The sequence below is a fragment of the Scatophagus argus genome, chromosome 4, assembly GCF_020382885.2.
Source record: "Scatophagus argus isolate fScaArg1 chromosome 4, fScaArg1.pri, whole genome shotgun sequence".
Lineage (NCBI taxonomy): Eukaryota > Metazoa > Chordata > Actinopteri > Scatophagidae > Scatophagus > Scatophagus argus.
In genome coordinates, this window is record NC_058496.1 from 2475163 (window position 1) to 2502504 (window position 27342).

The 27342-nt window shown below is 43.7% G+C and overlaps 1 protein-coding gene across 7 annotated transcripts in view; it reads right to left on the reverse strand.

Annotated features, from left to right (window-relative positions):
* Positions 1-23412, reverse strand: part of pbx3b (pre-B-cell leukemia homeobox 3b) — a 57755-nt gene extending 34343 nt beyond the window's left edge. For 2 of the 7 annotated variants that reach the window (XM_046386805.1, XM_046386804.1), the window contains exons 1-2: positions 21855-23412; positions 21262-21335 (exon numbers count right to left, since the gene is read on the reverse strand). In XM_046386805.1, coding sequence (XP_046242761.1) covers positions 21262-21335; positions 21855-22102 — 322 coding nt within the window. In that variant the 5' untranslated portion in view covers positions 22103-23412. The remainder of the gene's footprint in view (positions 1-21261; positions 21336-21854) is intronic. The other 5 variants (XM_046386807.1, XM_046386806.1, XM_046386810.1 and 2 more) reach the window with 4 other exon arrangements.
* Positions 23413-27342: the final 3930 nt, after the last annotated feature.

Below are 27342 nucleotides of genomic sequence, written 5' to 3' on the forward strand. Positions count from 1 at the left end.
CCTTATAATCCATGGCACAGCTGATCAATACCACCGCTTCAGTTCGGCTTACCCTTTCTTTTCTCTTTTTCAGTTTTTACGGAATTCTCTCCACAGCCTCAGAGAAGATATCAAAGACAGTTTAATGCAAAATTAAGCCACAACATCACAGGAGTCATACGATGAAATCAAAAAGAACCTTGAAACTCATCGACACACCTGGCTGCCGAACAAACTGGTCAATAATGTCTCATTGTTACGTGTTCATTATGATGGAGAATGTAAACAAGACAAATCCATGCGTTAATGTAAGTAATGTTACCTGATGGCATCAGTCACTGAATACAGCGATTATGCTCCTGCTCTGTGTTGACAAAGTGTTGCAAGAGCTGACTAATCAAACATCTCATTAAAACTGATGATTCTAATTCTAGTTTTTGATGAGTGTGCCACTGATGCAAAGGTTAAGACCATTTTGTTACGTTGATAGTTGGCTGGATGAACGACTTGAATGTGTTATAAATTTGTAAAATTTCTCCACATGACACGACCATTTTATGCCCAAGACGGAGGAGCCAATGAAAGTACATGCTGTAAAGACATGAAAAGAACTCGCAGTCAGTTCTGTCCTAATTTAGGACCTTGTGCAAACAAATTCGTAGATAAAATAAGTACTCAGAATAGATGCGACAAGCTCTTTTGAACAAGCTTTGATCAGCTTTTTTGATGTGTTAATGTGTCAGCAGAGGTGCAGCAATCAAGCCACAATAAGTCTCATAGGAGTGTGAGAAAGCAGAGGGTTAACGTGGGCCTACGGCTGAGAAAATAAATTACTCTAAATATGTAAGTGGACGCTGGAATGGGCACTGTAAGAGCAGAGTGGGTTTGGGTAAACCAACAGTCTGTCTGCCGTAATTTATAGGCAGCTATGATAAATACTATTTGTCCATGACAGTCACATGAAATAATAAACCATGGATGGCGATAAACATTACTAAAACCTGACACTATTGATTTATAATGTCTAACAGTGACATCAAACCGAACAACTGACAGAAACAATGGCAGGGCTTTAGGAGCAGTTTGTCAACTATTAATTCTGTCAAAGGGGGTTTCACTCTAAGCTGAGAGAGCTTGTCTTGCAGTTGTCAATCCCTTTGCTGGAAACGAGTGCAGCACGTCCACAGGCAAGGGCCCAAAGCACTGCTCCGTTAGCCCTAATTACCCCCATCCCTGCTTTGGCAACGACAAGACCAGCCTCTATTTAAAATGCATGTTAATTATGCAAATTATTAATTGGGCTGGTGCTTGAGGATTTGTGTTTATGCCCGGATTAGAGTTAATAACTGTATCAAGCTACGTTTTAAGCCTGACCTATGACAAGTAATGCTGAGGTGCTGAAAGGGATATTTTCCAATACATTACCCTCTCTTCTCTTCCAAGTCTATTCCCCATTAAGGGAGGCTGAATAAATGACACACAGATTCTCCTACCTCGCAACAACAACCAGACTGTTTGGATCTACAGCATGTACTGCATAACATCATACTAGACTGCTGCACCACAGTGTTTTGTTAAAACTCTTTGGCTGTGCAGCAGTTTATATTCCCTGGTAACAACAGTATGCACACATACGGGCACAAGAGCACACTCCCAAACACACACAGTCACATAAACAGTCAAAGATCTTTTTCCAAGGCAATCCAGGACTAGCTGTCAGGCTAATTGCACACACCTGTGATGGGGACCACACATGCTCTGTCACCACCTGCCATGGAGGACAATCAACAACTCTCTGCACTCTGGTCATCCACTTATCATCAAGTTCAAATAGATATCATATTACAGAGGCAAAGGTTTTGCACTTTCTCCCAGTCATAAAATCCTGCAAACAACATGCACAGTGCTTGGTAGAGATTTCACAAGCAAATAATGTAAGCACTTTGCATCTCATTCCTCACACCTCCTTCTTGTACATACCTCCAATATCTCCTTATATTATGACGATGTGTACTGTATATGTCCCACGAAACCATGCGTTCATTATGGATTTGCCTCAGCTCCTCACAGCCCTCCACATCTTGTCTGAGCCTGCCAAACCTTTGGGAGCTCTGGGAGTGCTCCCTCAGTAGGGTTAAGCTTGAGTTTGTGTGCCGACAGTCATGCATGAACGAGGAGCTGCCGCACAATACCCAAGAGGTATGGCAGGAATATCAACTGCCCAAACCTTGGCATTAGAGGACCAGATAAGCACTTCATTTATCATTGTGTTTTCTCTTGTTTAGTCTGTTTCTTTTTTTTCCTTTTCCTTTGGAGGACATGACAGAATGTACCAACATTTAATACTGATTTGAAAACAGAGGATTCAAGGTGTAGTGCTGTTTATAGTTTTAATGTTAGCGGTAGCTGAGATGAAACCCAACGTGACCTTTTGTGTTCTTGTTATATCAGTATCAGCTGTATCATAAGGTTAGCTGGTTGTATGACGTCTAAAGCCTAACCAAACTATATGCTTACGTCACTTTCTGCATAGCAAAGTGAACTAGCAAGTTTACTAAAACAGCTAGCTTAATAATTTACTAGAACAGGTAGTTTACTATCTGTTAGTTTACCAAACAGTCAACTTAATTATCCAGCTTAATAAACAGTCAGCTTACTGAACGGCTAACTTGATAAAAATAAAATAAAATTCTTCATCTCAGTTCCATCCATTCTATTTTAATACACACTTTATTTAACAAAAACAGGCTGGAGAGGTTGTGAGCCAGTCAGCAGTCTTTCCACTTCCTGCCACGATTGAAATGGTTAAGGGCGCATTAAGCTGTTTTGCTCAATGGCCCCTGACCAATATAAAGGAGTACTGAGATAGCATGTTCTGATTTATGCCCTGCGAAGACATTATGAATGCATGCAAGCACAAGCATGAACACACACAGTTGTTGAAAAATAAGTAAATGTAAAAAGAAAGCTAGATATATAGGTAGATTAAAACATCATCTGTGAGACTACGAAGATATAAGGTAATAAAATAAAAACATATTAAAGGACAAATTCTGTAAAATTGCAAATGGACTTTCCATTTATTTTCAACAAACCTTTTGTTTGTTGGATCTAAATTATAGCTTGATTAAAGTCAGAGTGCTACAGTAAATCCTGTGTGAATGTTTGCTGCAGTTCCTCTAAAATGGGAAATATTGATCAGTATGATTTCCCTGGGTACTAGGGAGCTGTAGAGGAAGAGTGAGAGACATTATTTAAGGGACATGGAGCCTAAGTTGGAAAAAAGAAAGGAAAAAAAAAAACCTGTGACATTATGGTCTATGCCTTGAAACATGGCTTCGTCTGAGTGGCCTTTGATGCTAGGGCGAAAAGGTAGTTCATCATTGTCTGCATGGGAACCAGGGGGGTGGTTGTCTTGTGTTGATTTTACATTATTAATTTGAGGCACACAAGGTCATTGGGGCCGCTAAAGTCATGAGAACCAGTTGTTATCTTAACACAGCTGTCGGGCTGAATCTGCATTGACTGATTATGCCATTGATTGGTAACACTGTGAGAGGGGAGCCTTTGGGAAATTGCTCCAAATTCAAAGCCTTTTCAATGCCACGACTTCATTCTGTTAAAAATCTCCCCAAAACAAGCCTTATTATTTATACTTTACAGTATCTGCTGTGTTAACTAGCACTGCAGCTCCGAGAATATTTTATAATCATGTCTCCAACACCTTCAATCCACTGTAAGCAAATCAAACATGGATGTCAAGTTGTTGCAAACATATGCTAATGCAGGAAAAACCTCATGTGTGAGGGAAGAGGGGGTAGAAACTAAATAGAAAATAAACATTACAAAAACTGTGAAATCTTAAACAAAGGGGGTTGAATCCTGAGCAGCTGGCATGGAATGAACTCTTCTGGAGAGGGAATGCCAGTTTCAGAGCGCCCCGAGCATCGATTTGGAGCCAAGGCAGTAAACAGCTTTTATCAGCAATAATGATGGCATAATCCCAGCTAAAGAGGAAAGTAGCATATGGTGCAAAGCTTACAACTGCAATCCCAACAAAGTAGGGGGGGATTTTCATCACTTTGTCCACTTGAAAGACACTCTGCCAATTCATTTTTTCCCCTCTCCTTCCAAGGATCATAATCTACACAGTAAAATTAACATCACTTGTGTAACATACAGACATTTTGCTCATCTGTTGACTCTAGGCCAGTATGATTTATGGGGCTGTTACATGTTTCCAAAATGTTAAATTGCACTGCAAACACTGTCATAATATGCTTGTATTTTACAATGCGACAACCATTGCCCTACAAGCTACCAGGGAGTTACTGCACTGTGAGCCAACACGTTAAGTATGGATATCGAAAATCAACAGCAAATCTAAAGTTGAATTTCAAACAGTGCATAGCTGCCACCTACACTGAAGTCAAACAATCTTTGGTGCAATGTCCACATTTCATTCGTCAGTTTTATCGTAGCCCCCTTCATTAAACCTATCAAGTTTTCCTTTTGATCAGACAGGCCAGAAGACAGCTCTTTTTCCAGGAAGAGTGTAACACTGCCAAGTAACACTCTAGACTGGCTTCAACCTCTGTCATTGATTTTCCCCCAAGCTGTGACCATTCATTGTTTGTGACATTCTCCTGTCGGCTCTTTAACACCCTTCAACCAAATCAATTTCATATTTTTGTCAATGCCTTGCAACTGGATGAGCCAGATGGGAAAGGACGTCACATGATTTAGGATGTCGATTTTCTGGCAACAGTTTTATCTGCAGTTTTTACAAGACTTAGAAAGCTGGCACGATGGGTTTATTTAAAGATATGTAATAGAGGACAGGCAGAAATACGCTGCCGTGCATTATTGTAGAGCTGAAACAATTACTCGTCAATCAAGTGTTTGATTGAAAGAATTTTAAAAGGCAACTATTTTGCCAATCGACTGACGCTACTATCTTGACACTATTTTGGATTTTGGGATTTATAATATTTTTTTTGATATTCATCTTTTTTTTGATTCCCAATAAAATAAATTCAATTAAAAACGCTGGTTCTGTTGCTGGTCTGTAGTCACCGCTTTGTGTTGTCACTCAAGGTTCTGCCCACAACACAATTTAATTGGCTACACATCACAGAATTAGCCAATCAACACTGAAGGCTAGAAGGAAATGTTAAATATTCTAATTTTAAGTAAAGTATTATGACTCAACACAACAAACAAGTCGACAAACCAAAATGTGCTAGCTGTAGCACCATACAAACTAAGGACGAACACCACACGAGCTCAAAGGGACGTTTGTTGATCATCAAAGTGTTATTGTCAGCTATTTGTTACTAATTTAGTTTCATATCTGAATCCAGCTAACGCAAGCTAACGCACAGCAACACCTCAAACCTGACGGACTGCATCAATTAGCCCACGTAATTATTGACGATGATGGTCATGTTGCTGTTTACACCGAGTATTATTGCACAATGGTGCTGTCACAACCACTAAACTAAACAACCACTAAACCACTTCTTTCTGCAACTCTAACAAATGGCTAAATTTATTCTTTTGCCTCTTCATAAACCTAACAGACCACATGGCCCATTCGCCCTCTATTATACTCTCAATATCACACACTAACAATGACAACAATAATAGCGCGAGTGACCTTGACTTCCCGTCTGGACTCTAAGAATAATATTTGATAGCAATATTAAGTGCAACAATAATGAGATGAATATTCCCCATTTAGTGTGGACAGCTTTAGGACAAATTCTGAAGGGAGAGCTGCCTGCTGCAGCTACATGCTGGTCACTCTTAGTTGTCAAGGCTGATTTATTGCCTCCTAGCTGTTCAATTTCACATTTTGTCCTCGTCATATCCCCGACTCATGATCATTCTGCACTGACCCTTGTAGGGCAGGCAGGGAATATTGATAAAACAATTATCTGCTTGCCGTTCATTTGATTTTCCATTTCAATTACGGATTGGAGGAGGCAAAAAGAAAAGATTGCAGCATTGATTTTTTTTTTCCTACCTTACAACAGGAAGGAGGCAGGCTTTGATGGGATGCTTTGGTGACATGGAATCGAGGCAGGAGAAGGGTGCAGTAGCTTTAGGCGCTATGCTGCTGTAAAGGCTTTGCTTTATGGACCGTTTGTGAATTGAGTATGATTTAGCACAGCCAACTAATAGTACTTTAAAATGTACAAAGACACACAGGCCATGCATCCCCTACTTTATCTTATTCCAGACACATGCATCCAGTTTAACTGCATGTGATCTGATTATTGATCTTGATGATTCAGATGTGATGAGCGCAATAGGCCAGGCTTTTCGCCATGCTGGGGGACCAGCATGTTGACGCTGCTGCTGACCTGAGGTAAACACTGTATGTGCCTTGCACTCTGGAGGCCAGAGGACCCAAAGGTCATAGCAATTTGTCAGCGACACCATTCCACTCTCTCCCCCTTTCTGATGGTCTGCCACTGTCTATTTGTCACTCTTAAATGACAACAGAGTTGCATCATACTTGTTTTTCCCGCAGCACTGCCACAGTGCTCCACCACCTCTGCACTGTGCAGTATCGTACTGTGATGGAAAGCATAGTGTGGGGACGGTTTGAAGCCATGCACGAGACAACCACCACCGTAACAGATAAGAATAAACCAAAATACAGTAAGAGATTGAATTGGGGGAGAGTGCGTGTTAAATGCTGAGTTTCTTTAGAGCAAGCCAAATGAATCCATTACCACATAAAGTAAATAGATTCTTCTGTAAATGATTTGGAACATTGGTAATGGGTAAAGACCTAATGGGAATCCTGGTAAAATAGCCTTTGGGGAGCCTGGGAAAATCTGCCTCAGTGAAGTGGCCGGCTCTTGGCCAAAACCCTGTGTAGAGGGGAAGGGGAGGGGTGGGAGGCTAGACTTCACAGAGATGACAGACAGCAAGAGAGGGAGAGGAAGACAGACATAGAAGGGTGAGAGAGAGCCAACTCTCAAGGAATCTCCACCCATGGATGATGTTAAGTTCCACTGTTGAGCATAATCGCGAAAAAATGCTGAAGACTTGAAAGGGCTGATGATAATGCTATTGCTGTCCAGTGATCCAGCACGGTCACAGGCAGCAGCAGCAAGGCACAGTGCTGTACTACTTCCTATACCGCAGTCCGCTTCGGCGAACACGGCGGCTCCCAGGGGATTTCACATGGCTGACCTTAAATAAGTTTGGCTTTGATCAAAGTTTAGTGCGATCGGTCTGCTTGCTAAGAATCAGGGGATCAGGGAGTTGGGACCCGGGCTTGGAGGTCCTGGCAGAGACTCCTTCCCAAAGCTCCAGTGCACCCTTCCAACAGCGGATTATGTTGGGTAATTAAGGTAATGAACTGGCTAACGTAACAACGCATAATGATCCTTTTTATCCTCGTTCTCTAAGGTGCTCCTTGTAGTTTCTCTGACAAGTCTTTCTCTGTATCACTTCAGCTTTGTTTTCTATTCTGTGTCCTGCTGACTGGTGTTTGCAGAACAGGAAATGATATCAGAGGTAACCCAAGACAAAAGACAACCGTCGCTAGTCATGTCTGAGTAACACATACAGTGTTCAGCTGTACAAGTCGAACAGTGGAGCTCTTGATAGGCCCAATAAGCGTGCACAAGCTTGGTTGAAGAGGCGGCGATGAGGAAGAGCACCTGTGCGGACGCGCTCGCGGGCATTTTGCCTGCATCGGCGTGCATACGAGCGACCAGACCTCGCGTCTATCTGTGTGGCAGTGAAAGCCTGCATTCCAGTTTCCCCCAATCAACCTCCCACCCCATCAGTGCACAACTTGTCTGCCTGCTCCCTTTTCATTTGAACACATTTTCTAGCCAAAAATTTCACTTCAATCTCACCTCATCTCTCCATACTACATTAACCCCTGGCAATTGCCTTCCAAATGACCCCATTAAGCTGTAATTGCCTCAGCAGGCCTGCTCCCTCGCTTGTAATTCTGTGCAGCGAACCCACCAGACGTTCCCCCGGCATTGTTTCATGTTCTGGCTCCCATCAGCCAGTTCAGACACTGACCCCCCCACACCACAACCACCACCATCCCCCGCCCCCTTTTTACTCCCCACCTACTCTCTTCTGTCGTGGCCGAAGCTGTTGGTGCTCGCCACTGGCGGTGCCACTGGCAGGCTCTTCTCGTGTCCACAGTGAGCTCACACAGGAGGCGCCGTGCCCTCACTTCCTCCTCAACTGCCCCGCTCGCCATCAGTTACGTAAGCACATACATTCACTTACGAGAAGCCCAACAAACTAAACCTGGCTTTTTGTTACGTCACTCCTCGGCCTCCATTTAATAAACACAGAACACGAGCAGTGCAAAGTGATGAATACGAGCTACCAAACGAGATATTTGCTTTTACCGTTCACATGCTCACCTGTCAATTAGAGAATTAAATGTGGCATCATATTTGTATGTTAACCCATCATCACTCGCTCTTCACTTGTCATTAGGCTGCTGTTGGGTGCAGGGAGCACAGCCGGCGAAGACGCCCGCCATGGCACCTCCCAGCACAACTTCACCTTTCCTGTTCCCACTGGGGAGCTCATGTCAAGACTGCTCAACTTTTTGACGAAGGCCTCCGCGGATAACTAACGCACAAATGCAGATAGGTGGAGAAAGCGATCCTGACAGTGATGTATTGCAACTAGTTGCAGGTGTGAAAAAGGAGATGCTCTGTCAGCCATTGCCGCGCATGCACTGTATGTATGCATGCATGCACTCGTCTGTGGCCCTGCATGTTTTTCTGGACGCGGGTACCCGTGTGTGCGCTCGCAGACATTTGATGGGTGTGTGTGTGTGTGTGTGTGTGCACATGTCCATGATGCCTTTAAGCCTTTACATGTGACCTGCTATGGGGGAACTCTGACTAATAATCCATTCAACACTCCCTCCATCTCAAGCAGCACATCCTCCCTGCTGCCCATAGCAGATTGGTTAGCTCATAAAGGCTCGCCGCTGCCACAGACTCACACGCTGCCTCAGTCGACCTACAGTGTACATAACATCACCATCTTCTAACATATATTTTTCTTAATGTAGAAAACCTCTTTAGGAAGCAGGGAACATTGTATCTATATTGATTTTTTTATATATACACTACAGTGATTTGCTGTGATTTGAAAATGTGGCTTCTAAATTAATTCCAAGCCTGAGATACGCAAGCTTCTCTGAATACACAAACCTTCAAAAACACTTTAGATCATTTCGTTCTCTCGTTGCCCGTTTATTTAAATTCATTCTTTTTTCCTAAGCAAATGTTCCCAGGAATATCAAGGTGTTTTTGTTGCAAAGCTCTAACTGATCCAGGGGGATTTGCTTCCAACAGCCTGTCTCTCCCTCGCCTTTCAACACAAAACTCTGCGCTCCAATCAAAATGAACCACCAGGGACCCCCCACCACCACCACCACCACCTCCACCTCCCCCCCCCGAGCTACGCCTGCTCCGAGTGCTGTGATAGCAGCCTCTGTGCCATTGATCGCGGAGTTTAGCACAGAGCATGCAAACCACCGTTAGCAGAAAACAAAGACCTCTCCCTTTAATAGCGGCGCACGCCATTAATGCAGCTAACGTCTTCTGTTCCCCTCTGCCCCGAAGAATGAATGAAAGAAAGCAGATAGCAATTAAAAAGGTTAACGAGGGTCCACGTCTAGTCACAACTCATCTTTTTCACACAAATCTTTTTACCTCATAAACAGATTGATATCTTTTGGGGGGGGGGGGTTGCCACAAGTGATAAAAACACGCATTCATGTCTTACTTCTAATTGCATTCCACGTTGCAAATCTAATTGCAGACGCTGAATTCAAAAAGGAAACACAGCTTTATTGATCCACCTAACACAGACCAGGAGGATCTCATGAATTAGGAATGAGATAAATCACCATTAACCCCAGAGAGCCCAGCTTGTGGTCGACCACTGACATACCACACCGATGTTTTTTCCTAATAATCGGGATAATTCTTCCTGGCAAAGTATAAATATTACTCTTCAATGAATACAGCATGTGTCTGTTTATTTAATCAAGGGCTGATTTACTTGTGACAGAGAATAAATTCTTCTATTTTCTGTGAGCCTCTATAAAATTGCCATCATTTTTAATTAATTCTTAATTAAAATATATTACACCACAGCTTCTACCCATCTCTCTTGATATTCTAACATAATCAATTCAGAACCATTTACATATCATTAATTAAAAGCTTTCCTCTCTCATCCTTAAAATCATAATGAGGGCCGATTCCTCATTAGTAACCTATAAGGGAGAAAATAACAATACAGTAGAGAATGGATGGCGCGTTCCACAGTGAGTCCTTTGTCTCAGAGTCTCTTTTATTTTTTTAAGGCTTCACAATTGGATTTAAGAATTACTGAGTCAATTTTGGAGACTCGGTGAAAATGAGTGAAACAACACAGGTTCTTTGAGTGTTTATTTGTGGCTGCGTGTGGCTTTTAAAATTAAGTCAATCAGTGTTATGAGTTGTACTGAATTTGGTCTAAACTGTGTTTAAAGAGCTACACAGTTCAGTTTATACGATCACACAATCACATCTTTTAGGCTTTTTTTTTTTTTAAACAGTGCAGGAAAATTTTTAAACTGAAAAAACTTTTGTCATTTGCGAATACGTAATACGTCTAAAATGCCGCACAGCTTTTGTACACGAATCAGACTGCATTCTCTAAATAATACACCTGTGAACAACGCTGCTGGACTCGAATAAATAAATGTCCTAACCTTGGAGTTTGTTTACAGCGAGCCTGCAGACAAATAAACATGCTCCCAGTAATAGACAATTCTGCATGAATATAAAAGCCAGCTCAGGACTTGTTGATATGCCATCGGAGTGCATAATTCAACTTCACCGTGGATTTTAAGCGCATCACAAGATCATTTATTATCCAGACCTTAAAAGAAAAAAAGCCAACACGTGCACACTATCTTTCCATCTTGAGCTCTCTCTTAAAGAAGAGCAATAATATCAAGTAATGATAGGGATTGTTATGCCGAGGATCAGGCATATCCTGATTTTTATCGCCCGTCTCTCACAGGTGCTGCGGCGCTACTTGTCAGGACTGCATGTCTGGGTCTTCCACATGTCAGATAAAAATCGCTGCACTTGGTGTTCCGGCAGCCTGACAGCAATTTATTTGAATGTTTTGTCACACTGGTGTTGGTGCATTTTGTGTGGGCTGCTCACCGGAATGGCAACAGCTCGTAGCTTCCTGACACTTGCGCACACACACACACACACACACACACACACACACACACCTGGACGAGCACGAGATGCATTACTGCATGTGCTGCATGTCTGCTTTGGGTAATTAAAACCTGTGTGTGTTACAGAAAAATTAAAAATAGTGTTGGTAAACTGAATGCATTCATTAATATTTCACACTCCAGTAAAGCAGCTGACGTTACATCGTTAGCACTCGATATCCTTTCAGAAATATACATTTTCATTTGCACCTCCTCGACCACACACACACACACACACACACACACACACACACACACACACTGGCACCTTGTTTGAACCTAACAGAACATGTCAAACAGGCTGCAGTATCAACAAACAGTCATGAAGAAATACAGTCCACATTTATACGTAAACCCACCGATTTTTTCTCCTTCTCTATGGAGTTTGAATAACGTCTAAATAAATTGATTCAAAGCATGTTAAGCACAAACGTCACTGTGATCTCGCGGTTCTCTGAGCTGACATGGAATATCGAGTAAGTTAATGAAATCCTCTCAAAGACAGGAACTCTATTTTTACACCATGATAATTAAAGTACGACACAGTTATAATTTACAGCCCTCGCTTAATTGCATAGGAAAAGTAAAATGGGAGAAGGTCTGTATGAGAGAGGAGATTAAATGTGTGGATGTGTGTGTGTGTGTGTGTGTGTGCGTGCGTGCAAAAAAAGAAACGAAAAAAAAAAACGTGTGCGTGTGTGCGCCTCTTCACTCACGAAGAGCGAACGTAAAAGAGCTTCCTGTGCATCCAAACAACAGGATTGTATCTTTCAGCATCGTGGGACGTATCACAGATTAGGTAATGAAATATGCACTGTCCTATTTTTCTGCTACCAGGCCCTTTGACAAATCGAGTACAATCCAAAATCTCCATAAATCACTATTAAAGACAAGTATATCATCACCAGCGCATATATCTTCCCCAGCCTGACCTGTAGACTAATGAGAAAAGGCCCAGACTATCTTGTCTGATTAATTAATTCAAAATGTCGGCTGTTATTCAAATGTGAGGCTGGTGTTATTTGAATAACACTTGACAGCGACGCCTGAAGAAATAATTTCTGGTTTGTGAGGCTGCTGCGGCATTACTGATGATGGCTCATGGAAATGTTAGAAGCCGAGGAGTATTTTTTCCCCTCTTTGCCAGTCCCTCCCTCACCTTCTCAGTCATGATAGCTCCAAGAAGTATTTCATTACTTCAACCCCCCCCCACCACCACCACCACCACCATCCTCCTCCATCCCACCCCAACCCCCTCTTTCACAATTATGGCTCTTACTGGTTTTTTCCACTGTCTGTCCTCTCTCTGTTTGTATTCCCTCCCACAGCCAGCCCAGATCTACAGGGCAGAGCTTTGGCTCTGCGAGAGACATGCTGGCAAAGAGGAAGGTCACGGTTTTTACAACTGCAGCTCCCCAATGCTGACAGCCCGCGCTGCCAAAGTGACACACTCTGTTTGGCTTTCCCACGTTCATAGAGCTCCACAGCACTTTGTCTTTATCACGGGGCACGCCACACACACACATTTAATCAGCCTCAGAGCTGCTTCTCCCGTCCCACAAAAAATCACATGCACGGACCAAATGGCAAAATATGGCAGAAAAATTATCCTGCTCTGTGGTACGTTTTTCCTTTTTCTTAAATTCCTTGTTTTTGTGCAAAAAACCAGTGGATTGTGGATTGTGGATTGTGGATTGTGGATTGGGGGGGGGGTGAAAGGCACCACAGAGAGAAAAGTACGAGCGACGGCCTGCGGGCAGTGAACACCCCTCTATCGCTTCCCTCATCAAGCATGGATTCTAATCAGGGCTGGGGAGATATAAGACGCTCAGTCATTAAATAAATTAACTCTGCCACTCCACGCTCTCCTTCAGAAGCCGCGAGAGGCCCGCCGTGCTCTGCATACTTACAGAGGCTCACCTTCACGCCACAGCATAGCAGGCCTGCCAACACACACACACACACACAGGTTCAAAACCTATCGTGAATATTTCGAGAAGCAGAGGAACCACACCTCCCGTCTCTCCACTACTGATGCTCACGTTCACGTGGGAAGCTTTTACATAATTGCGCTGAGAGACCAACCCTGAGGGACGCCGAGAGCACCGGCTCGGCCTGTGACACTTTAGCATGAACAAATCTAAAAGCACACGAGTGATAAACAACCTGCGAAGGCCAACGCTGGTTCACAGTGGTGGCGAGACAGCGTAGACACGGGTTTTCTGAGGATCTGAGCGGTGCGCTGCCATTCATCATGGAGGAGGCGAGTGCAGTGACGAACAGTAAGAGAGCTCAGCGTCGGCTCGGATCACTGACACAAACAATCAAAGCTGACACAGTCTGTGTGTAGCACCTGCCACTCCGGCAGCACAAATAGATCAATACGAGGGGAAGTCGTTCACTGTTTAAAACTCATATCCTCGCACCCACATCATCTTCCAGAGCACCGTGATGTAAAAAGTGCATACTTAATACATATCAATCACCCTGACAGAGGAAATGCTTATTTGAGGAGCCGACGTGAGCCAAAACACGCCGCGTCAGCAGAATGTCCGTTTGTCAAAACTTGCCATTTGAATTTTCAAGCGTATCGTGCGGAGACGTACGTCCTCAGAAATCCCTTACATTGCAATTTATATCATTCTAATGCACGCTTTAATTCTCCATTACTCAGAGAGGAAGTACCTGGGAGGGTGGAAACGCATTAGAGAAAGTAAGAAATGAACAGAAGGGTCTGGGGATCTCTCGAGCAGACACAATTAAATATTCATGTGTCTCCTCCTAGGACACAACAGATACAGATCATTATCATGGCAACAGCACACCACCATTTTGTTCACACTCTGAGCGTGTGTGTGTGTGTGTGTGTGTGTGTGTGTGTGAGAGAGAGAGAGAGACACCGTCAGAGCAGCAGTTATTAACTCCATCATTAGAATTAGAGCTGCTTCTTTCTGAGTGCAAATTATCAAGCGATCCCGAGTTAAGGAAAAAAGAAGACATATCTGTAATTATCAGCATGATATTCAGACTATTAATTATTGCAGGTGAAAATTTTAGGAGTAGTGTGGGAACGTTTCTGCAGAACTCTTCCTGCCATGGCACTAAAAGCTGCACTGATTAGCTGATTGAAAGAAATTTCCATAATTTTTTTTATGCAAAATTGTCAAACTTTTGCTGCTTCCAGCTTTTTAAATGTCGGGATTTGCTGCTTTTCTTTGTCATTTATGATAATAATGTAGGAGTCTTTGGGTTTTGGACTGCCGGTTGGACAAAATAAGCAATCTGGAGACGTCATTTTGGGCTATTTTGGCATTTTACAGGCTTAAAAAAATTAATCGATTAATCGTGAAAAAAATCAGCAGATTAATGGATAATGTTGGGTTAATACAGCGGCTCACTAATAAAAAACCTTTCCTGCTTTCTGCTATCGGAAAACGCAGGAGAAGAACAGCACTAATGTACTCTGGATGACCTCCACTTGCTAAAGAGAGGAGAAACCGGCCTTATTTTTTTAATTTTTTTTTTTTTTTTTGCTTTCAATCCCCATCAAAGAGGAGCAAAAAGGAGGGACAGCATTCCCCGGCTCGCCGTCATTAATCATAGCTTTCTGGGAGCAAGCGCATATTAATTTCTGTCATCCCAAACATCATTTGGTATTGTTATGCCACGGCTTAGTCCTCATTCAGCAGCAGACGCCGGCCGCTCCTCCTGGTCTGAGGGAAGACAGGGCCTGCGTGGCTGCGTTTCAGAGCGAGAGGCCTTTATCCCTGGGGCTCTGACACCAATTAAGCCATTTCACCGGGAGACGAAAACAGGGCCCGCCGTTCCACTGTAACATGAGCCAGCACCGAGCTGCTGGCCCCTCGCCATCTTTCCATTACTTCAGGCACAAAAAATGAACTTCAAGGGCTTAAGAAAATAAAAAGATGGGAGTGAGTGGTCATACTTTGCTGACAAAGTGACAAAGGGAGGAGGGGGGAGGATGGGGGGTTGGGGGGAAGAGGGGGGAGGAGGGTTCAGGTGTTCAGTGCTGACAGACAACAGCAACAGTCTGTGGTGATCCGGCAACACGGCTACTTAAAATTATTTGAAATAAATATTTAAAATCACAAACAACATCAAAACATTGTGATAGTATTATGCAGCAGCTGATAAGAAAAACGCTCACTGTGCAGTTCCCTTTATTTGGTTTTTCCCCTGCACAGCTGCCTTTTGGCAGGCGGCGGAGTGGAGCTTGTCTTTGGGCTAAAGCAGAATAATGCAAGGTTTGTTATGAATTAAATATTAGAAATCTTAACACAGCAGCCAATAAGAATTATTTGCCTTATTAAAGCAGCAGAAGACGCTGATTAAAATTTCATTGCATTGCAGTCTTTTTCCCATTTCTGCCTTCAATACATCATTCTAATGTATGAAACATGTGGAACAATGGCATATGGAACAATGGGAAGAGCGGCTTCATTTTCAAGCTTGCAAATGAGGAGAAGTCAGCACAGAGTCCTCGTTTGTGTGTGTGCGTGCGCGTGTGCGTGTGTTCTGGTTTTGGAAAACAGTGTTGTGTAAAGGTGACAGCAGTGTGTCGTTCTGTTTGTGTCAGGTTACAAGCTACAGGCTGCTCCAGTGTCAAAATATTTCAAATGAGGTTTAAAATGTGTACGTTCTTTCATCACTTTATCTACAGAAATCCCTCACCTGTAGGAGTCTCACACACACAGACACACACACACACACACTGCAGTCTAAAACACACACTAATATGTGCCTCAGTATCTATCAGAAAGAAAAGAAGACAGAAAAGGCTGCGAAGCTGGATTGTGTTGCGCTCACAGATGATGGGTCATTTAGTTGTCCACATGTAATGTGTACAGAGTAAATGAATATCGTGGTGTCCACCGTCCCACGAGGAAAACTCTTCCCTGAAACACTAGAGCTAATGAAATAGGGACCTATAAATAGCAGAGTCATTACTGAGAGAGGACTTGTTTTGCACCAGTCTTTCACTCTAACCCTTTTTACACTAATAACCAGCTCTATGGCATCACACAGACTCGGCCACGGAGAGACGCCGTAATGAACGCCATGACACGGGAGGGTCAGGGGAACGCGCATGTTTAAAAAAAATTCTCTCGCTGTAAATAAATATACTCCGCTTCAATAAATACGTGACTGCTGAGAGCACATGCACACCGCCTGAAATAAAGCCGAAAATAAAAATAGAGAATCATTTTTCTTTATTGTCATAATATTTTGTGTGTGTGTGTGTGTGTGTGTGCGTGTTTCATCACGGCGGGTTAATTTTTTCTGGTGACAAAAATTACAAAAGAAGCAATAATTTCACTTGCTGTCCAGGTGAAAAGTGAGAAATATTAAAAGTTTGTGGCATTAAGTGATATTGGAGCTTGCAGAGAAGAAAAATCAGGTTTAACCATGTGCTCAGGGTCAAAGGTCGTCGGCTGTTTGACGAGAGCGCAGCCCCCGATGCATAAAAAACAAACAAAAAAAAATCCTCGCAAACTCCTGCTGACAACAACTTGTATCGTCTCTATTTACATATTCTCTTCAAATGGACACAAAGGTGAAGCCTGTTTCTGCAGGAGGTCACAGCTTCTCCCTCTCTGCTTCACGTTTATTTTCCCACCAGGTTCCAAAAGCAGAAAGGGGAACGCAGAGAGTCTCCAACACGAGCCACACTGCTGCTGCTGCTGCTGCTGCAAACTCATTTCAATCAATCCTTCCTCTTTGCATCCCAAGCAGCCTCTGCTGGCTGCCACCGCCTGAAGATAACTATTTCACCACCTCTGTCATGCCTAATTAACAACTCAGATGTACAATTCAGAAATTTCGCAATTAACCTACTAAAATATTGTTGGAGGATGCTAATTGTTATGCCAGTTTCCATAAAGCCTCATTTGCATAACGTATGTGCAAAAAACAATTATGAGCTGTTGATCGGCGCAGGAGCCCGCAGAAAACGCTCGGAGCGGCGGAGGGGGAGCGAGGGAGACGTTTGCAAGATGGGTGCTCGTGTGCGCAGATGGAGGGACAGCACTGAATCATCGTGCAGAAGAGCAGATCTGAGGAGCCGTGCGTGCAGATAGCAGGCAGCGGCGGCGGCGGCGGCGCAGAGGCATCTATCTGCACCGCACCAAAGCATTTCCCCCTTCCAAATGAAACTGATATGTATACTCTTGTTTTTCTCTCTCCCCCCCTCCTCCTTTTCCTCTTTGTCTGCCTCTCCTTCTTTTCATCTTTGCTGATGGGGAAATGGAGGGTATTTGGGAGCTACTTAGATAATAGCCCCATCTTCCCCGGTCCCCCTCGTGCTTTAGAGGAGGAAGCACTAGTGGCCCTGCCATTGAGCCAGTCAGGAACCCAGCTGTGTGCGAGCTATTCGCCTCAACACTATCTAGTCACTGCAGCCGCACCGCCGGGGCTCTCTGAGACAAAAAGCAGCCAAAGTCAATTGTCTCTCCTGCTGAATAGCTTTCTGTTCTCTGTCATGCATTTGCTGGAGCTTTTTTTAGTGTGGAAAAAAAGGCAGCAAAGGTAGAAAAATACAGTGAAATACATTTTTGTTCTCTTTTTGGAAGAAGGATTCTTTTATTTCATCTGCAGCTGCTATGATGATGATGATGATAATAATACTAATAATAATTATAACAATAATGATAACAATAAAATAATACGAATAAGAAGAACAACAATAATAATAATAATACATTTGTATTAATAATTATAATAACCCAATTGGAGAGAAGGGTCATTAACTTTGTCAGGAAACATTGAAATTAATGTTCCCTGTAGGTTTCAGAAATGCTTACCTCCTCAGCCCTAACTCTGTTTACTCCAGGTAATGCTTTTAGTCAGCCTTGCATGTGGTTAATTACAGGCTCATCCTGAACTGTATTTAATTAACGCAGCCTTTCCTAGCTGAACATTACATATATCGCAGACAGACCGATAAACATACACGAAAGCGTGCTCGACGGTTTTCAGACGCCAAAGCCAACATGTGCAACAACACAGCGACATTGGCTCGGACTGTGAGTGCAGTCCCTCCCTAATCCACTGCTATAAACACTGGGTCGGAGCATTTATCAGCCTGAATCTGCCACAGTCTCCCTCCCTCCCTCCCCTACCTCTCCAGACCCCCTGGTTCTGAACCTGATGAGTCAAAGGTCAGGAAAACAACAAGTCAATACGCAGCCAAAAGAAGCGCCGTGCAGCTGAGAGAGCTGTGGAGAGGGGCTAAGCCTCTCTGTGGCACTCCGTGATTTAGCCTGTAATAGTTTTCTGTAATCTCGTTCTATTGATTAAACCTCACATCAAAGAGGAGTCCTGCTACAGAACCTCTCTTTTCCTGGTCAGAAATACCATATGGAGGTAATCTTTCACCTTTGTTATTCTTGCCGCTCCCGCTGCTGCTGCTGCTGTGAGCCTCTCTTGCAAGCTCGAGAGCAAGACGAGGGAGTAGCCAGCAGGATAAAACAAATCCAGCACACAGGAATAGCTGCAAAACTCATCTGAATCGCAGGCAATTTTCACTCAATGCATTCATTGTCCTCTCGTGCAGCCAACAGGGAAAAAGGTACAACATGAATGTGTCCTTTGTCCTGAAACAGCTACAAACACGAGGGAATAAAACATTTTAATTGCCTTCTTTTTTCTTTTTTTTTAAAATAATGTGTGTTCCAAAAGAAAAACATGACACGCTGAAGGACAAAGAACCAGACTTGCCAACTGAATCTCATGCTCAGCTTATCTAAATGCAAAACCAAGAAATTTTTTGGGGAAAAAAAAAATCCCTCCTGCTAAAAACACTCAATTTAGTGACAGGCAAATGACTTCATGCTGCCACTTAATCTCATTTCTTGCATAATGCTCTCTAATTAGCATATCAAAGTGAATTAATACTTCTAGGGCATTAGCAATGCAGAAATACACTGTGGCTCTACAAAAACACTGAGAGGAGTGCCAGAAACTTCTAAACACCCCGAAAAGTCCTCACAACATCTTGCTAATACGAGCAAATGCACGTCGTTACCTCTGCTCTGCAAAAAAAAAAAAAAAAAATCAAAGGGAATCGAGAGGAAGATCCTTCTCGCCACTTCCATTTCGTCTGACAAAATAATATTTTTCACATAAACACTCCTGAAGCTTTGCAGCTGAAGCCTGGACTCACACAGTTCAGCTGCACACCAGACAGCAAGTCTGGATAACAGGACACACGATCGCAGTAATTACACCGATGATTCTCAGACTGCTCTCACATTTATTATCAAAAGTCGTTTTCAGCCAGCGGTGGATCCCACGGCTAAAAGAGCGCGGCCCCCCGGTGCCACCCGAGCGGACATGAAAGGGCCAAAGCGGCCCTGTGAGCGACGTCAGAGCAGCCGCTGAAAGGCTCAGTGTGTGCAGGAAAAACAGGCCGGTCAACAAGGCCACCAGACCAGCTGAGCTCTGTCAGTGGCTGTGACTCCAAACCACAGGTTAACCACGCGCACACACACACGGTTCTCCCTCTCCGCCTCACACAGTATACACACACACACACACACACACACACACACACACATCTGCATACATTTTACTGCAAAGTTTTTGTGTTTTCGTTTCCTTTTCCAGGCTTTTTTTTTCTTCCAGGTTTATTTTAACCTGGCGAGCTTCGGCTCACAGCAGAAACACAAACACCTGACTGAAGTGACCTGCAGAGCGACGCCGACGCCAGGGACGGGATTTTTACGTGACTCCATCACTCGTGTGGGGTTTTCCGTTTGGTTCGTCTCGCTCTGATGTCTGCACCGACGCTTCTGCAGTGGGAACCTCTTTCACATCAAATCAGAAACCAAAGTGTGTGTGATGTGTCATCTGCATCCCTTGTCACATTGTTGTCTACACTCAACAGGCGCGTGCACACACACACACACACACACACACACACACACAGTACAGACCCTCTGCCTGCCCCTGCGGACACCACCTGTGTTGGGGAAGTCCATAAACTTTTACGATCTCTCCCAAGCCGGTTTCCTCTTAAAGTGCACAAAGGTCACAAATCTGACAGGACGTCAGGCTTGGTAAAGCAAACACACACCACCGTCTTCTTTGTATTCTTACTTTTCTTTGACCGAGAACAGACAGTGATGTGTAGCAGTTTTATATTTCATATTTTCAATGTGTGTTCGCTTTGTTTCCAGCACACAACAGCCACGTCGGTAAAAGGCGAAATAAAGAGTGTCTGTTCAAAGCTGTTAGAGCTAAAAATCTTCATTTAAGAATTTAAATTTATCTGTGTGTCGTAAAAACACTGTGGGAAACAGCACCTGTCTGTACAAAGGTGACATTTCAAAAAAAATTAAATCTAAAGCAAAGTGTGAGTCGTAACGTACAAAAACATGAACTATAATTTCAGCTGGGTCTCGTGTGTGTGAAAGTTTTCAACAACACCTAAAAGAAATCTGCAGGCTTGATGATTGTGAAAACAGAAGATGCTCCAAAAATATTTTAGCAGTTTTTCCCTCTCTAAAGTCCTTATTTCAGTCACTTCCTACAAGCTGAGTCTGTTATTTGCATTTTAACTCAAACCGTCCACATTTGTAGGAAAACATTCGAGTGCGACTCGAGTGCTGGCTGAAAGCAGGGCAGCTGAATGAATTTGTTGGGATCTGAGCTATGTGCAGCATATGCTACGGGATCTCCCCATCCCGCTCAGTGCCAGGCTGCTGAGGGGGAGACTTTGTGTTCAAACCCAAGCAAACCGGTGCTGGACAGACAAGCTCGTGCAGAAACAAAATGCTTCCAGCTCTGACTGTCTCTGTGTGGCACCAGGACGGATTTTAAGAAGAAAAAAAAAACCCCTGAGTGATTAAACCGGGCAGAGGTCCACTGGGACGTGGACGCGGGCTGCCATCGGGTCACTGCGAGGTAAACAAAACAAAAGAAAAGAAAAGAGTTCATCTCGTTTTTGTACACAAAGAGCTTACCTGTCTTTTCTTTGATTTCACAGAGAACGCTGAAGAGTGCTGGTTTCATTCTGTGACAGTTCAGTCCATGTTTCCTGTTTCAGTATAAGACAAGACATAATGCTGAAATAAATTCACTGATAAACCACATGTTACATGTTAACAGGTAAATTGATTATTTTTTACACTGACTTCAGCTGTCACTGTGTGTGTCAGCTCACTGTGTTACACATTTGCTCAGAGTGCAAAATAAAAGGAGTGTGTGTCAGTTGGTTTAGATTATTATAATGCTTCATCATAAATGCAAAGACATCTGATTTATAGTTGATTTTTTTAGCACCACTTTTGCAGATTACTGAAGCTTATGTGTTCACACAAACTTTGTGAACACAGTCAGTTTAAATCAAACGCTGCTGTCCCCTCAGTGACAACTTTCTGGTGTGTTCAAGCTCTGTGGGGCAGTAAATACACCTGAGTGGAGGATAATCATTAAAGCCACTCCAGCCTATTGTTATGCACGGGGGAGTTAAGTTAAGCCACATCTCAATAATGATGCGTTCAGCGTTTTGGGGAGGGAGGGGAGCGAACTTAATAAAACATATAAATCAACCAACTTTGCTTGCGCCTCGTCCAGACTTTGATCAGTTATGGTCATGATTTGATGGAGAATGTCACCAATGTCTTGTTTTCTTCCGTCCCCGTCCGTGCCATCGTGTCCATGTGGAGGCGGCAGTGTCATGCCTCCCTGTACCGAGTGGCCAGCCAGACTGACACCGCCGATCGACTGCATGATCCGGGCTTGATCGTCCATAGTAGACGCTAAAGAGTCTGTGCACTGAGCCACACAAATTGAAAAACTCATATACGAAATGGGCTACAACATGTGCCGCAGACGGGAGGGATGCACGGCTGTGTGTGACTCCTCAGCGACGCGGAGCACACACGTTTCTTTTCTCAAAAACAAAATGTCAAGCAGCGATGCGTTTTTAGCGTCAATCTCGTGTCCAAGTTCTCGCTGTCCTCTCGCTTTTTTTACGCGCGGTCCAAAGTGGCAAAACGCGTGACTATGTGGAAAAATGCATAAATCTTCAGTCTTCTTCTTAACACTTTTTTGTCAAAATTGACGGTCCATCGTATCCCGCACGAATCCTCATGCCAATCTGTCTTTTCTCGGGGATTGGACGGCTGGTCAGCGACAGAAACGCTCCTTGGTGATCTCTCATTTATTAGCGCTCTTCATGGGATTCCCGGCGCATTTCCTCTCCAAAGGAAAAAAAATGTCCAAATCCACCTCGTGAAGCACCGGCAACAAAAATTATCCAATGTGGAAGCGTGTAAACAAATACAAAAAAAAAATCTCGCAGGTGTCGACAACTAGAAATGTTCAGAAATGATTCCCGCGACAATTAAAATAAAAAAAATCTTCGGCATTAGGTGTCCAAATGTGACTATAAAAATATGAAATGTACAAAAAAAAGTTGGGAGATTTTCAGTTTAGAAAAAACAAAAAGCACGAGAAGAAATTAATGAGGACACGGCGCTGTGCGAAGGCGACGCGCAAAAAAATATCTCGCCCTGCTGAAATTTATGAGCTCCAGCCTCTGCCTGTGTGTGTTTTATGTTGTTTGATGGCAGCGGTGGTGAGCGATTGACAGTGTGCCAATGCCACTCACTCAGTGCAGACGTGTCAGAGCAGGGAAACAGGGGCAGGGGGGGAGAAAAAAAGAAAAATACAAAATACGGAATGAAAACGCACGCTCCGCCCTGCAGAGGAGGGGTCTGTGTTCTTGTCACTTCTCGCCCGAACACCGAAAAAACAAAATGTTAAGAGCTGGTACTTAGGATGGTGATTATAATGATGAAAGCACGGCAGAGTCCCCCTCTGTCGCTCTCTCGTGCGGCGGCGGCGGCGGCGGCAGGATGTCCTCGTTCCCTCACGCGCGCACGTGCAGCTATGTGCATATTCCCTACCAATAATAAAGCTTCAGTCCTGCGACAACGCAGGCAAATACATAATGAGAGTTTTTATACAGTTTGATGTAGAACTGCATAGTCCCTTGTAAAGCCTTGCTTCAAGCCAGGCAGGCAGTAGACATGTTTATATTATTGGAAAGTAAAGCTCCTCCACCAATCCCGGGCCAGGATGACGAAGACTGACGATCGGCGTGTCCTATTACTGGCAGATGCATGATGCCGAGAGCCCACCCACTCCATCCCTCCATCTTCACTCCGCTCGTACAAAAGGACGGCAACTTCTGATTGGTCGTTGCTACGAGTGACATCCACTGCACAAGCAGGCGGCGCTGCTCGGTGCTCCTCCGCAGTTGCTATGGCAGCAGACAAGTTGTTGAGCTGGATGCGAGGCAGCAAATATACTGTGCACCTCCACAATAAGTATCCAGATCGTGGATTTGCAAAGGAAAAGAGACAAATGCCGTCATGTTTGGGGGTGTTTTGTGGTGAACGTGCAGGGATGAAGACACAACACAACACACACAACAAGCAGCAGAGCTTTCAGAGCGACACCAGGCCTCCATGATGAAGCTGTGACAGGTGGACTTTGTGCGATCTGTGTTTGATGATGACCGTGGAGTAAAGTTACAAAGTCAACAAAGGACAGAATTCAGTGGCAGCGTGTTGTCCAGCAGCCAAAATCACTTTCATAGATTTCACCAAAAGCCAGAATTCAAAAGTCACCCAAGAGGAGGAGGAGGAGGAGCAAACGTGCTGCTGGGAAATCCTGCTGTGTTTGTGTCCACCTTCTCATCTCATTTAAGTTCACATTTTCATTCTTTTAATTTCAGCCTCATCCTTCTCTTTCCCGAAGTTGTGCGTCGACGAGCCTGACAGTCCGACCTCCTCACAGAGGATCCTGCAGGGCTGAGAAATCACTTCTGTGTTTCTGCCCTTCACCAAAGGAGCTGAGCACTTCAGTCCTCCAGAGGCACCTCTGAACAACACTCGTGTTGTCGGTCCTGTTTTTGTTCTGCTGATTGTTTCACAGAATGATGCCACCGTGCTGGTTGTTTAGCGATAATCGCTCACGGGATTCTTTGACCTTCTTACAGGCAGACAGACAGACAGACAGGCAGGCAGGCAGACAGATATGCAGACAGACAGCCAGTGTTGGGTGTCACAACACAAAATTGAAAAAATGACTAAAGAACTTAATGCTTCAACATGTACAACGTGCCAACATTCAGTCTTGCAAAATGGCTGCAGAGGATCAGTTTGAGGTTTGAGGATTGAGGTACGACGTTGTGATGAAGTACTCTGTTGTACGCATACTGCATGCAGCAGCATGTACTTTGTATCAGGGCAGCTGCAGTATGTACTGAATGGAAAACGTATGTGATTTGGAACTAAAGTACTTAGAAAACCCTTCGACTCACTTTTCTCAGCGACAGATGGACATCGTAATGAAATTCATTTTTCCATCAAATTCTATCACATTTCATTATTTGTATTAACAAACACCTCAACGTGTGAGGCTGCTGAGTCAAGTGCACCCATTAAAATATTGTCCCGCTGCTAAATACTGTGTGTTCGTATGGCTCAGTACAAAGATGCATCGTGATTCACCTCACGAGTCAGAGACAACAACTTTTACTAAAAGAAGTTCAGAAGCTCAGTCCTGACTTTGAATAACGTCTGATTATCTCAAACGTGACGGGAAATGCAGGAAAGTGTAGCGTCGCCCTGCTGTTGGATGTTCTCAGGGTTAGACGAGGATGAGTGGAAGATGTCTGAAATAGGTGAGGAATAAAAGACGCTAGCTGTAGCACATTCAGTTTGATGCTATCAGCACAGATGAGCTGATATGGCTTTTACTCTCTGCTTTTAGGCAACCTGAGGACATCAGTGATTTTGCCAAAGTTCTTTGTTAATCACCAGCTTGTGTGCAGCAGGTCTGCGTGGCTGAGCTCATTCATTTGACCTTGAAGTATCGGAGCGACACACTCTTGAGTTTAGCGACTGGGAGTCCCAGGACTACTGCATTTATCATTGAAATACTGAGCTGTCAAGTCACACTACATACCTGTCAGGAAGGGCTCAAAGGTACAGCTCCGGCTCCTCTCCTCTGTTGCAGTGCATGATTCTTCATCGCATTGCATCGCTGGCCTGTTCGCCATTGTTTTCAGCCATATGTCAACATAATTCATTTCCTCATGTGACAGCCCCTTCCAGCGAGGCACTGCTAGTTCACAAAACCTTGTTTACATAACCAAGAGGTTGTGCTATCGACTGGCTTTTTTTTTCCTGTACACTTCATCTCTAAAATCACACCGACTGTAAAAAATGTCACACGGGTCAGTTGATTTGAAGAGAAATAAATCACATGTTGCTTGACAAGTTGTTTCCACATGCTCTGTGCATTAGGTTAAATAAAATGACAATATTTTTACAAACAAGCTAAGCGAGGCATAAGAATTAGCACCTATGAGTGCAGAGACAACACTTTGTCATCATGCTCCTCATTGTGACATCTGAAAAGACCCACAGGTGCTGTAGAAAGTGACTGTGTTGTCATATTTCATTTAGGCATCCTTCTGCAAAGCTGTAATTGCCTAATTAGCTTGTTAATTAGGAGATTAGCATTTACTGATAGAGTGGCTTGCTCTGTTGTGACGAGAGTAATACAGATTAAGTGAGAAGTTATGGGTGCATGATTTCACAATTTCACTGTCCACAAAAGGGGTCACAAATCATTAAAAGATTTGCGAAATCACTGCGTGTTTTACATGCGAAGATGACGCTCGCCTTTTCTCTGAGCTTCCTTCCTGTCAGGGTCGGTGTGGAAGGCGGTGAAAGAACGCTGGAGCCCGGCGAAGGCAGCCTGTGACGTGGCAGCGACTTAGCTGCCTGGTTTGACTGTCGCCTGTATGATCCCCTGTTGCTCGGGGAGATTGGAGGAAATGACCGAGCAGACGGTGCCAGAGACATTACTAACCCAATTATGAACAGTCTTTCATTTGGTTTGGATACTTTATTCTTATTTATTTCCTGGTATTTGTCGCCGGCATGCATGCACTTTGTCTTCATTATGGTTGCACATGTGAAAGCTGAGAGCAGGAACATTCGTCGAATCTGCCCCTCGCACTGAACTGATATCTGAGAATCAATGCATTTGCTCACATGTGTGTTTCAGAGCTCATGTTCAACGATGAACATGCCAGGTGTTGTGTGGACAGACAGTGGAGGAATTCAGATCAACAAGCTTAAGAAAAAGCACCAACAGCACCACAACGTGTTACAAACTCCGCTACAAATAACCTCCTGCGCTCAGGCTTTCATCACAATGTGCTTTCATTCATCCAAGCCTTTATTTAAACAGAGACAAGCCCTGAATGTGACACGGCAGACCACGTAATAGCCAGTCAAAAGGTTTTAAGACGGCACAAAAAGGCCAGTCATACTTTTGAATGACTCTTCAAAATGTCCAATTGTTTGTGGAATATTTAAAAGGCAGTAACCCGATCACAGCATGAACGCCGAGGCCTAATGCAGTGTGGTGTGTGGAGTCAGCCCATCTTTAACGATGTTTGTCATATCACCCTTTGTGTCAAATCTTCATCTTAAAAATAACTAGCAAGTACATCTGTCGAGTAAAAGTACAATATTTACCTCTGAAAGGTAGTAGGGTGGAAGCAGTATTTGAGTAAACGTACTTAATTATTTCTTCTGAAAACAATAAGTACAAGTATTGATAGTGATGCTTAGGCTCGTGGTCAGCACTTTACTGTCGTAGCTCGTTGTATTTAGCACGTCGCAGTTTATGAGCTGATCCTGTGTTCTGCAGTGGAGTGAAAATATAAAGCGGCAGAGAAGCAAAGTACCTTTAAAACTGCACTCAGTACTTGAGTGTATGTTGTTACATCCCACCGCAGACTGCGTGTACAGTAGTGAGCTTGGAAGCTGGATAACCATGTAGGAAATATTGCATCTACTCATGAGTGTTGTTAACTCCCCCTGCGGTTATTAAATCATTTCAAGTGTTAGTGTGGGAGGGAAACTAATAAACTGTTAAGAAGCTTAAATGCACAATTAGAGAGTTGATGCATCTCCGACATGTTTGTGGGACAGGAGCGATTTCAGCCCGTG